Source organism: Hemitrygon akajei, chromosome 1 (assembly GCF_048418815.1).
Source record: "Hemitrygon akajei chromosome 1, sHemAka1.3, whole genome shotgun sequence".
NCBI classification, from domain to species: Eukaryota; Metazoa; Chordata; class Chondrichthyes; order Myliobatiformes; family Dasyatidae; genus Hemitrygon; species Hemitrygon akajei.
Window position 1 is genome coordinate 107291022 of NC_133124.1, and position 15088 is coordinate 107306109.

The 15088-nt window shown below is 40.7% G+C and overlaps 1 protein-coding gene across 1 annotated transcript in view; it reads right to left on the bottom strand.

Moving 5' to 3' along the window:
- Positions 1 to 1710: 1710 nt before the first annotated feature.
- The window catches only part of tbrg4 (transforming growth factor beta regulator 4), a 34754-nt gene continuing 21376 nt past the window's right edge, over positions 1711 to 15088 (bottom strand). The window contains exons 8-11 of the mRNA XM_073049212.1: positions 11574 to 11822; positions 8671 to 8782; positions 4195 to 4309; positions 1711 to 2263 (exon numbers count right to left, since the gene is read on the bottom strand). Coding sequence (XP_072905313.1) covers positions 2162 to 2263; positions 4195 to 4309; positions 8671 to 8782; positions 11574 to 11822 — 578 coding nt within the window. The 3' untranslated portion in view covers positions 1711 to 2161. The remainder of the gene's footprint in view (positions 2264 to 4194; positions 4310 to 8670; positions 8783 to 11573; positions 11823 to 15088) is intronic.

The window sequence follows — 15088 nt, forward strand, 5'->3', positions numbered from 1 at the left end:
CTCTTGTAATAGTAACTGCACCCACTTATTTTCCTTCACTCTACATCATCAGGCATACTGCTAATGACAGCATCCTTCAGGAGGGTGAATCCACAGATAGTATCCAGCCCAGATGGTGTACCTGACCGAGTACTAAAGACCTGTGCTGATCAACTGGCTGGAGTGTTCACTGAGGTCTTTAACTTCTCACTTCGGCAATTTGAGGTACCAACCTGTTTCAAGTAGACTTCAATTATACCACTACTTAACATGGAAACCTATCCCGTTGCACTTACATCCACTGTGAAGTGCTTTGAGAGGATGGTGATGAAGCCCATCAACTCTAATTCAGCTACTGTCACAACAGGTCAACAACAGATGCCATTCGTTGGTTCTTCACTCCATCCTGGATCAGCTGGACAGCAAAGATGCATTCATCAGGATGCTCTTCATTGACTACAGATCAGCATTCCATACTATCATCCCCTCAAAACTAATCAATAAGCTTCAAGTAATCAATACCTCCATGTGCAACTGGATCCTCGATCTCCTCACTTTCAGACTCTATTCAGTTCAGATTGGCAACATCCCCTCCACAATCTCCCTCAGCACAAGTGCACCACATGGCTGTGTGCTTAACCCCCTGCTCTACTCACTTTATACTTAGAACTGTGAGGCTAAGCACAGCTCCAATGACATTTATGTTTGCTGATGATACCACTGTCATTGGCCAAAACAAAGGTGGTGACTAATTAGCATATAGGAGGGAAACAAACTCTGGCTGAGTGGTGCCACAACAGCAATCTCACTCAATGCCAACAAGACCAAAATGATTATTGATTTCAGGAGGAGGAAACCAGAGGTCCTTGAGCCAGTGCCCATTGGGGAAAATCAGAGGTGGAGAGGCTCAGTAACTTTAAATTGTTCGGTGTTATCATTTCAGAGAATCTGACCTGGGTCCAGCACGTAAGTGCAAATATGAATAAAGCACATCAGTGTCTCTACTTTCAATTAGCCATGCTATCTAAAACTTTGAACTTCTATAAATTTGGGGTAGAGAGTATATTAACTGGTTTCATCATTGTCAAGTATGGAAACACTAATGCCCTTGTACAGAAAAGCTGGCAAAAAGATGATGGATATGGTCCAGTAAAGCCCTTCCCACCATTGAGCACATCTACACGGAGTGCTGTTGCAGGAAAGCAGCATCCATCATCAAGGATCCCCACCATTCAGGCCACGCTTTCTTCTCGCTGCTGCTATCAGGGAGATGATACAGGAGCCTCAGGACTCTCACGACCAGGTTCAGGAATAGTTATTACCCTTCAACAAGCAGGCTCTTGAACCAAAGGGAATAACTTCACTCAACTTCACTTGCCCCAATCATTGAAATTTTCCCACAACCTATTCAACACTTTTAAGATTCCTCATCTCATGTTCTTGATATTTATTGCTTACTTATTATTTTTTTCCTTCTGTATTTGCAGTTTGTTGTTTGTTTTGCACATTGGTTGTTGTCCATCCTATTGGGTGTAGTCTTTCATTGATCCTACTGTATTTCTTGAATTTATAGTGATTGCCCACAAGAAAATAAATCTCAGGGTTGTATATCATTATGTATATGTACTTTGAACCCAGACTAGGTAGAAGCTCAGTACATGTCTTGACTGAATGGAGATTTGAAGGTGTAAAAGGAATGAGGGAAACAAAGCAATAGAATTACTGGTCTGATAAATCTAAACAAAGGAATTTTTTTATTGCTCCAAAATACAAAAAAAAAATTCAAACTTCAGTCTTTAAAGTGTAGTTGACTTCTAATGATTTGGTCTTTTGAGTCTTAAGTACTGGTCAGCATTACTCATTATGTATAGAATTGGATAAAACAAAGGATTTTTGCTTCCACGCAAAGGGATTAAAAAGGTGAAATTGGAAATTATAGGGAGCTGGGTGCTCCAAAGCTAAACAGGACTGCATATGATAATGTAAACCTAGCAAATAAAATCTCTGCACCTCTCAAATATAAACTGCAGAACCAATGGACTCTTTTAATTTAAAATATAGTATGTACAATGAAAATCATTGACTCTACTGGTCTTTATCACATGCAATCCAGAAGGAACTTCTGTCTTCACAACCTAGCTTCAAGCAAGATTCACAGTGGAGAGACACTGATCCTTGTGCTTCACTGTGCCATTTCTTCAGCTATGGCTTTGCTTATTCTGTCCTTCAAGTATGCAACCTTCTGCCACTCTGACTTTAGTTCAAGCCAGTCATAATATGGCACCTGCGAAGAAAGACAGAACCAAAACATAACGAACACACATTATTTTCTCAACACCCAAGTATCATGCACAGAAGAAATTGTTTATCCATGGATTATTTGTATTCAACTTGAGGACTTTGTGCAGTTAATATATTAAATAATAGATACCTGATAGTTTTTTAAGCAAACAATTGGTGTAATAGAAACATAGAAAACCTACAGCACAATACCGGCTCTTCAGCCCACAAAGTTGTGTCGAACATGTCCCTACCTTAGAACTACCTAGGCTTTACCCATAGCCCTCTATTTTTCTAACCTTCACGTAGCCATCCAGGAGTCTCTTAAAAGACCCTATCGTTCCTGCCTCCATCACCGCTGCCGGCAGCCCATTCCACACACTCACCACTCTCTGCGTTTAAAAAAAAAACACCTACCCCTGACATCTCCTCTGTACCTACTTCCAAGCACCTTAAAACTATGCCCTCTCGTGCTAGCCATTTCGTGCTGGGGAAAAGCCTCTGACTATCCACACGATCAATGCCTCTCATCATCTTGTACAGCTCTATCAGGTCACCTCTCATCCCGCGTCACTCCAAGGAGAAAAGCCCAAGTTCACTCAACCTATTCTCATAAGGCATGCTCCCCAATCCAGGCAACATCCTCGTAAAGCTCCTCTGCACCCTTTCTATAGCTTCCACATCCTTCCTGTGGTGAGGCAACCAGAACTGAGCACAGAACTCCAAGTGGGGTCTGACCAGGGTCCTATATAGCTGCAACATTACCTCTCAGCCCACGATTAATGAAGGCCAAATTAAAGCACTGTAATAATTTATACAGTGATTAATATCTATATAAAAGCAAAATCCAGATCAGAACTAAATAAGGAGCTCAGATGAAACATTAAAAAAAAGATGCTGATAACCAGTTGCATTCAATAACTTACAAATAAAGGCAAGAATCTAAGAGAATGAATCACATTATTTACATTTACAACAAATAGGTGATTTACGTATTGGAACTCAAAGAAAAAGATCAAATCTAAAAGAACAACAAAAAAAAAAAAATCCTGGAAACATCGGTGGCCTGTAATTCTGAGAGACAACAGACAAGGTAACAATATGGCAGTAAATGTGCTTAACAACCAAGAAGAAGCAGTACTTAAAGTGGATCAGAAGCCACAGAAGAGGTGTCAAGTATAAAATAAAGTGCAGAAATGAGGATGAAGTGCTGAGAAAAAGACTAAAATAAACTAATTGTTAAATTGCTTAATATTTAAATATTCAATTATAAGTAGAAATGTTACAGAAAAAATTAAGAACTTAAAGAGAAAAAAGAGACTAGAAGGACAAATGTGGTCTGAAACCTTTACCACAGAAACTGACAAATATGAATTCATAGAGAAGACAGGAGACAAACAGAATGCCGCTGTTATAGTAGAGGGTGAGAAATTATTTTTAAAAAAGCAAAATTGTTTACTGTGTAGTATTAAGAGTCTGGGACTCACTATTTGAACTCTCCATTTGAGATTCATTAGATCTTTTAGCACCTGATTCCTGCCAGATAATATTAAGTTGTTCTAATACTTGAATTATCAATATTGATTCAGCCTTCCCTCATAATAAAAAAAGCCATAGTTAAGGTACAAAACCATTAGAAGCAATGTTAAAGCCCAAGAACCTGTAGAGTGTTAAAATATGTGCAAAGAGGACCCTTGATTGTTTTGATCCCATTTTAATACAGATAGCTCCTGTAATTCTGTTTGTGGCCAGTCTTTGTTTTCAAGGCATTTGTGGACATTATCCTTGCCAAACTTAAGCAACAGTTAATATTCTCCAATGCTTTTTTGATACCTCTCTCATGAATTATCGGCTAAATATTTTTGATTTTCCTCCTGTGCATTTTAGGAACTTTTAGAAAGATGGTTCACTCTCACTTCAGAGTTGGAGACTTACATCCACAACCAAGAATCCAGCAACATTCAAGTGCCGACGAGCCATTGTGAACCGTCCCAACAAATCTCGGCTTCGTGACATGTAATTTGGATATTCCCTAGCCATGAGCGCCAGTCTGTGAATTTAAAGAGATGTTCAGATAGAGACTGGAACTGCAAAACTTGCATGGAAACAACAATAAAGTAAATCCCCACAGAATGTATCACAAGTTGTCACAAACTATTCCACAATAACTTGTGCATTTGCTGATGTCTTTTACAGCATACTTACACACTGCTTAATTGTAGGCACAGCAGATTCCATGTTTGCTCCAATATTCAAGTCAGCATCACCTATGAGTACTGGGAAAATATAGAGCCAGTACTAACCTGAGATACATTGATTCCAACTGAACGGCGGGGGGGGGGGGGGGGGGCGCAGAGGACTCTAGGTGAGGTCTTATCAATACCCGATGCAACTTCAGCATAATCTTCCTACTTTTATATTCAATTCCACCAAGCAGTAAACAATAACAACAGGGACGGGTTGCACCTTAATAGGCAGGGGACCAGCATTCTGGCAGACAGGTTTGCCACTGCAACACGGATGTGTTTAAACTAAGCAGTGGGGAGAGGGGATGAACTGGAAATACAAGGATGGAGTTAAAGGGAAAGTGAAAATAAGAAAAGTTAAAAAGGACAACAGAATCAATGGAGTAGAAAGCTCAAGAAAAGATCATACAGTATGGCCAAGTGAAATAGGAATTGATATGAAAGGAGAGGGCAGTACCGAATTAAAAGTATTATATATGAATGCACGAAGTATAAGGAATAAAGTAGATGAGCTTGAGGTTCAGTTGGAAATTGGCAAGTACGATGTTGTGGGAATAACAGAGACGTGGCTTCAAGCGGACAGGGCCTGGGAAATGAATATTCAAGGTATACATCTTATCAAAAGGACAGACTGACTGGCAGAGGGGGTGGGGTGGCTCTGTTGCTGAGGAATGATATTCAGTCCCTTGCGAGGGGGGGGGGGGACATAGAATCTGGGGATGTAGAGTCAGTATGGATAGAACTGAGAAATTCTAAGGGTAGAAAAACCCTAATGGGAGTTATCTACAGGCCCCCAAACAGCAGTCTGGATGTAGGGTGTAAGTTGAATGAAGAGTTAAAATTGGCATGTCGCAAAGGTAATGATACAGTTGTCATGGGGGATTTCAACATGCAGGTAGACTGGGAGAATCAGAATGGTACTGGACCCCAAAAAGGGAGTTTGTGGAGTGCCTCCGAGATGGACTCTTAGAACAGCTTGTACTGGAGCCTACCAGGGAGAAGGCAATTCTAGATTTAGTGTTGTGCAATGAACCGGATTTGATCAGGGACCTCGAGGTAAAGGAACCATTAGGAGGTAGTGACCATAATATGATATGTTTTAACCTACAATTTGAGAAGGAGAAAGGAAAATCAGATGTGTCAGTATTACAGTTGAACAAAGGGAACTATGGAGCTATGAGGGAGGAGTTGGCCAAAGTTCAATGGAACAATACCCTAGCAGGGAAGACAGTGGAACAACAATGGCAGGTATTTCTGGGAATAATGCAGAAGGTGCAGGATCGGTTCATTCCAAAGAGGAAGAAAGATCCTCAGGGGAGTAAGGGGCGGCCGTGGCTGACAAGGGAAGTAAAGGGCAGTATAAAAATAAAAGAGGAGAAGTATAACATATCAAAGATGAGCGGGAAACCAGAGGACTGGGAAGCTTTTAAAGAGCAACAGAAGATAACAAAAAAGGCAATACGCCAAGAAAAAATGAGGTATGAAGGTAAACTAGCCAAGAATATAAAGGAGGATAGTAAAAGCTTCTTTAGGTATGTGAATAGCAAAAAAATAGTTAAGACCAAAATTGGGCCATTGAAGACAGAAACGGGTGAATTTATTATGGGGAACAAGGAAATGGCAGATGAGTTGAACAGGTACTTTGGATCTGTCTTCACTAGGGAAGACACAAACAATCTCCCAGATGTAATAGTGGCCAAAGGAACTAGGGTAAAGGATGAACTGAAGGAAATTTATATTAGGCAAGAAACAGTGTTGGATAGACTGTTGAGTCTGAAGGCTGATAAGTCCCCGGGACCTGATGGTCTGCATCCTAGGGTAATTAAAGAGGTGGCTCTAGAAATCGTGGACGCATTGGTAATCATTTTCCAATGTTCTATAGATTCAGGAACAGTTCCTGCTGATTAGAGGGTGGCTAATGTTGTCCCACTTTTCAAGAAAGGAGGGAGAGAGAAAACAGGGAATTATAGACCAGTTAGCCTGACATCAGTGGTGGGAAAGATGCTGGAGTCAATTATAAAAGAGAAAATTACGACACATTTGGATAGCAGTAGAAGGATCAGTCTGAGTCAGCATGGATTTATGAAGGGAAAATCATGCTTGACTAATCTTCTGGAATTTTTTGAGGATATAACTATGAAAATGGACAAGGGAGAGCCAGTGGATGTAGTGTACCTGGACTTCCAGAAAGCTTTTGATAAAGTCCCACATAGGAGATTAGTGGGCAAAATTAGGGCAAATGGTATTGGGGGCAGAGTACTGACATGGATTGAAAATTGGCTGGCAGACAGGAAACAAAGAGTAGTGATTAACGGGTCCCTTTTGGAATGGCAGGCTGTGACCAGTGGGGTACCGCAAGGTTTGATGCTGAGACCGCAGCTGTTTACAATATACATTAATGATTTAGATGAAGGGATTAAAAGTAACATTAGCAAATTTGCTGATGACACAAAGCTGGGTGGCAGTGTGAAATGTCAGGAGGATGTTATGAGAATGCAGGGTGACTTGGACAGGTTGGGTGAGTGGGCAAATGTATGGCAGATGCAGTTTAATGTGGATAAATGTGAGGTTATCCACTTTGGTGGCAAGAACAGGAAGGCAGATTACTATCTAAATGGAGTCAAGTTAGGAAAAGGGGAAGTACAACGAGATCTAGGTGTTCTTGTACATCAGTCAATGAAAGCAAGCATGCAGGTACAGCAGGCAGTGAAGAAAGCTAATGGCATGCTGGCTTTTATAACAAGAGGAATTGAGTATAGGAGTAAAGAGGTCCTTCTGCAGCTGTATAGGGCCCTGGTGAGACCCCATCTGGAGTACTGTGTGCAGTTTTGGTCTCCAAATTTGAGGAAGGACATTCTTGCTATTGAAGGAGTGCAGCGTAAGTTCACAAGGTTAATTCCCGGAATGGCGGGACTGTCATATGTTGAAAGATTGGAGCGACTGGGCTTGTATACACTGGAATTTAGAAGGATGATAGGGGATCTGATTGAAACATATAAGATTATTAAGGGATTGGACACCCTGGAGGCAGGAAGCATGTTCCCGCTGATGGGTGAGTCCAGAACTACAGGCCACAGTTTAAGAATAAGGGGTAGGCCATTTAGAACAGAGATGCGGAAAAACTTTTTCACCCAGAGTGGTGGATATGTGGAATGCTCTGCCCCAGAAGGCAGTGGAGGCCAAGTCTCTGGATGCATTCAAGAGAGTGTTAGATAGAGCTCTTATAGATAGCGGGGTCAAAGGATATGGGGAGAGGGCAGGAACGGGGTACTGATTGTGTATGATCAGCCATGATCACAGTGAATGGTGGTGCTGGCCAGAAGGGCCGAATGGCCTACTCCTGCACCTACTGTCTATTGGCTAATAACATTTGATTCACTTTCCCAATTACTTGTTGCACTTCCTCTCTGGACTTCTGCAAATTATGCACTAAGACACCCATATACTTCCTAATCTCAGTGTTCTGTAATCTCTCAACAGTTAAAAATAGTTAAAAATTTTCCCACTAAAATGGACAATTTCAGGTTTCCTTCGTCCGCTTACTTAATCCGTATTTATTCCTTGCTAACTCCCTCAAATCCTCATCACAGCTTACCTTCCACCAATCCTCATGTCATCAACAATTTTAGCCACAATGTTTTCATCCAAATTATTTATATAAAACATAAAATTGTAAAAAGTTGAAGCCTCAACACCAATTCTCCTGGCATATCACAGATTATATCTGACCAATCAGAAAAAGAACCACTTGATATTTATTAGCAACCAACTTTTACATCATGAGCTTCTATCTTCCTTAAAGATCTTTGAATCAGCACCATATCAAATGCTACTGGTCAAGAACAAATGGGCATCAATTTAAAGCAACTGGCAGAAGGGCTAGAGGATACATGAAGAAAACCATTTCTCATAGCAAGTATTCATCACCTGGTCTGCATGACCAATTGGAAATAAATTCAATTGTCAATTTCAAAGGAAAACTAGATAAATTATTGAGAGGAAGTGTTGAGAAGTGGGATTGAACAGACTGGTTTGCGGAGAGATAACATGGGGTGAATAGGTTGAGTAGCCTCCATCATTACAGCAACATTCTATTATTTTGGGGAACACTAAATTCCAATCAATATGCAGCTATTTACTGTCTCAGTGTATGCTCACTCTTTACCTCTTGGCTCCAGAAGGAAGGCTCATTGTCCCCACAGGTTGAAGTATGTGCAAGGCTGTGTACTCCTGGAGGGCAAGAGGCTTACTCTCAGAATCCATCAGAACTTCTCCATCTGCGGCCAAAGAAACCATAATTTTTTAATAGTAATAGTATTCCAATCAAGCTGACATGAAACCACAGCAGGATGGCATTCTGCTGGTAAAACCCTACTTAGGATTACAGGCAAAGGAGTTTCCTGCCATATTAACGCCTTTCATACTACTAAAGAAAGGAAGAAAGGATGTCAAAAAGAAAACAAGTCTAAAATCAAACATGAAATCTGACATTCAGTGTATTTGATCAATGGGCATCTCTATCAGCTATATTTAGTCACTATGTGAAAGGAAATATGGGTGACCATTGCATTACGACTGTTGGGATTATGGAAATTTACCCTTAAAAATTCACAAATTGCTACCCAAAAAATTTGATATACAGTGTAAAATTTAGTCTTACAAAATTTATGTTGGAAAAAGTAAACATAAAATGCAAGAGAAACAACAAATGTTGTCACTTTGTATTTTTATTCCCTCAAGACTCTGGACTCAAAGATTTGAAGATGACATCATCGCATTGATTGGGTTGACAGTCTCAGCAAAACCCCCTCCTTTACCACTCTCTGTCCAGTCTGAGGACACCTGATCAGATATCTCAGAGGGCAGTGTGCTGCACTCTTCATCTTGAAGCAATTTCTCTGATTACATTGTGGAGAGCCAAGACCCATGGCTGTCTAAAGTAATCCCTCAGCCTATACTCCACTTAAAACTAAGTCACCATACTTTAACCTATTAGCCCCTTGAACTCCTCTTATGCCCCCTTTCTCCCATGGGCCCTGATTTTTGAATTACATCCTGATATCCTCATTTGCTAAATATTTTCCTAATTCACAAGCCAAATGTTGGCTCAGTTGTTAAATTAGGTGGCGAGTCGCTTTGTTATCACTGAAGAAATGGTTTAATGAGAGACAAACTTCTCATAGGAATGCATTATGAACCAGAGTTCCATGAGAAAAGAGGTCTCACATTTCAGAAAATTACAAAGCAGCTTCTTTTAAGGGATGAAAGTACCTGTTATGTATAGGTTGCCTGTGTTTAAATAGGATGTTATTATGTTAGAAGGTGTAAAAAGCACAGGATGATTGTTAGGTTTAAGTTTCAGCAAAGTTTCACAAACTGCAACAGTCAAGTAAATATTATGTTGAGAAACGGGGCACACCAATTTATCAGGAGAATTTATAAGGTACCCCATGCAAGGCTTACTGAGAAGGTAAGGAGGCATGGGATCCAAGGGGATATTGCTTTGTGGATCCAGAACTGGCTTGTCCACAGAAGGCAAAGAGTGGTTGTAGACGGGTTATATTCTGCATGGAGGCTGGTGACCAGTGGTGTGCCTCAGGGATCTGTTCTGGGACCCTTACTCTTCGTGATTTTTATAAATGACCTGGATGAGGAAGTGGAGGGATGGGTTAGTAAGTTTGCTGATGACACAAAGATTGGAGGTGTTGTGGATAGTGTGGAGGGCTGTCAGAGGTTACAGTGGGACATTGATAGGATACAAAACTGGGCAGAGAAGTGACAGATGGAGTTCAACCAAGATAACTGTGAAGTGGTTCATTTTGGTAGGTCAAATATGATGACAAAATATAGTATTAATGGTAAGATTCTTGGCAGTGTGGAGGATCAGAGGGATCTTGGGGTCCGAGTCCATAGGACACTCAAAGCAGCTGCACAGGTTGACTCTGTGGTTAAGAAGGTGTATGGTATATTGACCTTCATCAATCGTGGAATTGAATTGAATTGAGAGGTAATGTTGCAGCTATATAGGACCCTGGTTAGACCTTGGAGTACTGTGCTCAGTTCTGGTCGCCTCACTACAGGAAGGATGTAGAAGCCATAGAAAGGGTGTAGAGGAGATTTACAGGGATGTTGCCTGGATTGGGGAGCATGCCTTATGAGAATAGGTTGAGTGAACTCGGCCTTTTCTCCTTGGAGCGAAGGAGGACGAGAGGTGACTTGATAGAGGTGTACAAGATGATGAGAGGCATTGATCGTATGGATAGTCAGAAGCTTTTTCCCAGGGCTGAAATGGTTGCCACAAGAGGACACAGGTTCAAGGTGCTTGGGAGTAGGTACAGAGGAGATGTCAGGGGTAAGTTTTTAACTCAGAGAGTGGTGAGTGTGTGGAATGGGCTGCTGGCAATGGTGGTGGAGGCGGATGCGATAGGGTCTTTTAAGAGGCTTTTAGATAGGTACATTGAGCTTAAAACAGAGGGCTATAGGTTAGCCTAGTAACTTCTAAGGTAGGGACATGTTCTGCACAACTTTGTGGGCCAAAGGGCCTGTATTGTGCTGTAGGTTTTCTATGTTTCTATGTAACAACTGGTTCACAACTAAATATTGCCTAGGGATTTCTTTAAGTGTTTGCACCTATCTTTAACAACTTTAAAAAAACAAATCAATTGCTAAATCTCTCAAAAGTAATCCATTTTGTTCTACCCTCTATTTATTTTTACTTCCTCATTGCAGGTATTTATTGTTCTCTTTTAAGATCCCAAACAAGCACCCTGTACCAAACTGCTCCAGACCTCTCCGCTTAGTGTTGTGATACTGTTCTTAAAATGAAGCCTCTCTATTCTTACGTATCTGAACTGGGAATAGGGCTTTGATTTAACAGCCTCTAATACATCCCTTGGTCCTGCATCATAATGTCAGACTAAGCTTGAGTTTAAATAGAAAAAGGGTTTTCGATCTGAAATGTTAAGTATGTTTCTCTTTCCAAAGGTCAGCTTTAAGGAGTTAAAATTATGTGTGTGGTGTGGTGGGGCGGGGTAGAGAGTAAAAGAAAAAACAATTTTACCAACTCACCAATAACCCAACCATACAATGTGCTGACATCACAGCGATATTTGGTCTGGTCTCCAAAGGCAGATTGCAAAGCTTCACATACACCACTACTTAGTGGGCTTGGCTTCTTCCTGGCTCTTGAGGTCCAGGCATCCAGGCACTGACTTGGCAAAAAGGGACCACTATAGTCAGAACATTCAAGTTGAGCTGTGGCATTGATATGTACCAACTTCAGTTTATAGTTCTCCCCTTTCTGTGGCCTGGTCCCTTCTGGTACCAACAGAAATACAAACAAATTAGCAAGTCAACAGGTTGCAATCCGACTGGAAACTGTTCCTCTAAGATATGATTGCAATCCACAGCTGATGCACACAACAAATTACTGTTGGCATCTATGGAGGGAAATGGACAAGAGAGTCCTGATGAAAGGTCCTGACCTGAAAAATCACCTGTCCATTGTCCTCCACAGGTGCTGCTTGACCCAATGAGCTCCTCCAACTCATTCATATGATGTTCCAATAGTTTCACTTCTGATAGTTGCAGGAAGAGTATTACTCTAGACACCAAGAAAGCTTTTTCTCTTGCAAAGGCGGCTACAACTCATTTACTGAATGATTTAATGCCCCATCTGAAGGTACCTTTGGTAATTTAAACACACCTGGCTGGCACTAGGAGCCTGCGTAGAACACAGACTCAATCTATTTTTAGCAAAAGGGAGAAACAACCTTTAATTTTCTTGGAATAGGAGAATTACTGTGAAGATTGTAAAAATCTATTAATGTAAAGGTTACACACTTTGCTTAGCCAATTCAACTGATGGTTTAAATTCTGTTACATCCATTTGCCACTTTTCACATATTTAATGAAGCGTTTTACAGCAAATGAATTACAATGGGTTGATACATTAACGAACAATTACTAAAAATGGGGAGGGGAGCAGGAAGATGGGGGAGAGGGAGAGGGTGGGTAATGGGTATTAGTCAGTTCAAAAGTCATAGGTCAGACTTTGGAACTGAATAACATTATGAGAATTAATTTGTACCTACAGTGCCTTTAAAAAGTATTCAGCCCCCAATCCTTTGTTCACACAAATAAGTATAACAACCAAGGATTTTGATCAATTTAATTGAAAGCTTTTAATTTTGAATCACATGTACAGTGAAACCCCAATCTTACGTGCCCCGATTTAACGCAAATTCGGTAAACACGATGAGTCATTGGACTCCATGTCCATCCATGTCAATCCATACTCTCCCTTCTCCAGCCTTGTATCTCTTTTTCCAATCAACTTCCCAGCTCCTGGCTTCATCCCTCCCCCTCCTGTCTTCTCCTATCATTTTGGGTCTTTCCCACCCCCTCCCACTTTCAAATCTCTTACTACTTCTTTTTTCCATTAGTCCTGATGAAGAGTCTCGACCAGATGTTGTCTGGCCTGCTGCGTTCCACCAGCATTTTGTGAGAGTCAGTGGACCTTCTTTTTTTGCTCAAAATGGAACAAACTACTAGAAACAGAAAATCTTTTCTGTGAAAGATAAGCTTCACGCACTTGATGCAATCAAGACTAAAAGTCAAACTCAAGTTGCACGAGACCTCGGGATACCGGAATCAACACTTCGTGTTTTGTGTATTAAAAAGCTTTACTAAAAATTAATTTGTGTTTTAATCTCTACAGTAACAAAAACGATTTATTCGCGGAATTCTTTAATTCAAAGGTAATTTACTTGCCAGAAGGTAAATGTGCAAAAAACGGGTCAAATAGGGTGAAAATTGGCGTATTTAAGGCTGTTAGGTCAACATTGGGTCAGTTTGAACGCTGATTTTCTTGAACCCTGATTTAGCACGACCCTGCCCAAACGATCACGTTTGAACGGGGTTTCACTGTATGATTGTAAAGCATGAAAAAATAAATTTTCAAAAACTGAAATGTCAACAGTTCAAAAGTATTCATCCCGTTTGCGCAGTATTTAGTTGAACCATCTTTGTAGCTATTATAGCCAGTAGTCTTTTTGAATGAGTCTCTATTAGCTTTGCACAATGTGGTGGACCAAGATTTGCCCATTCCTCCTTGCAAAATTGGTCAAGCTGTGCCATGTTATTTGGGGAGTGGCGGTGGAAGCAATCTTAGGGTCTTGCCAGAGATATTCGATTGGGTTAAGGTCAGGTCTGATTGGGCCACTCAATGTCATCAACTTCCTTCAATTAAAGCCAGTCCATCGTTGCTCTAGCAGCATGCTTTGGGTTGTTGCTCTGCTGAAATACGAACTTCCTCCCCAATTTAATCTTTCTGGCAGAAGCTCGCAGGTTGTTATCCAGAATCTCTCTGTATTTAGCAGCATTCATATTATCATCAATCCTGACCAGATATCCAGTCCCTGCTGCTGTAAAGCATTCCCATAGCATGATGCTACCTCCACCATACCATGGTGTTAACTGGTTGATGCACAGTATTAGAATTACACCATACATACCACTAAAAAAGCATATCTCTGCCCATAAAGATATGGAAGAAGGTTTTGTGGTCAGATGAAACTAAAGTGGGACTTTATGGCCTCAACATAAAGTGGTACATGTGACATAAACCTAATACTGCGCATCAACCAGGTGACACCATTCCTAATGTAAGGTATAGTGGAGGCGGCATTATGCTATAGAATGCTTTTCAGCAGCAGGGTCAGGATTGATAGGAAGATGAATACAGAGAGATCCTGGTTAAAAACCTGCTAGCCTCGGCCAGAAAGCTTAAACTGGGGAGGTCTTTTAGCAGGAAAATCGATCCCAAAGTATACTGCCAAAGCAACCACAGAGTGGTTTCAAATGAAAAAAAAATTGATGACCTTGAGTGTCTCAAGTCAGAATCCTGACCTTAACATGATCGAACATCTCTGGCAAGACCTCAAGATTGCTGTCCACTGTCACTCCCAAACTAATCTGATACAACTTGAGCAATTTTGGAAGGAGGAATGGGAAAATCATACTCCATTACATTGTGCAATGCCAACAAACTTATCCAAAAAGACTACTGGCTGTGATAGCTGTGAGAGCTAAGTACTGAGGAAAGGGGGATGAATTCTTCTGAACTGCTGGCATTTCAGTTTTTGAGTTTTTAGTATTTCATGCATTACAATTCTCCCTGTTTTGGGGGCTGTGCTGTGAAAACAGGAGCATGTGATCCACAAATAAAAATTCTCAGTTAAATTGATCAAAATCCCTGGTTGTAATACTCATTTATGTGAACTAAGTGTTGGGGGCTGAATACTTTTCAAGACACTGTACAGGTGTCCATAAGTCAGGCGCTCATAACCCAGTGACATCCTGTATTGGCACACTTCACGTGCCTACAACAACGATGAGCAATTAATCTGTTTTCCTACAATTATCTGAGATTAGGGTTATACGCAAATATAGATTAGGTGAGGATGGCAAGATCCTAACCCTAAATACACTGGTTAATAAGCAGCAATTAAAAGACAAATTCTAGCCTTTTCATTCTTTTCTCTGTTGTTTGTCTATAAGTGCATAGACATTCAAATGTACAA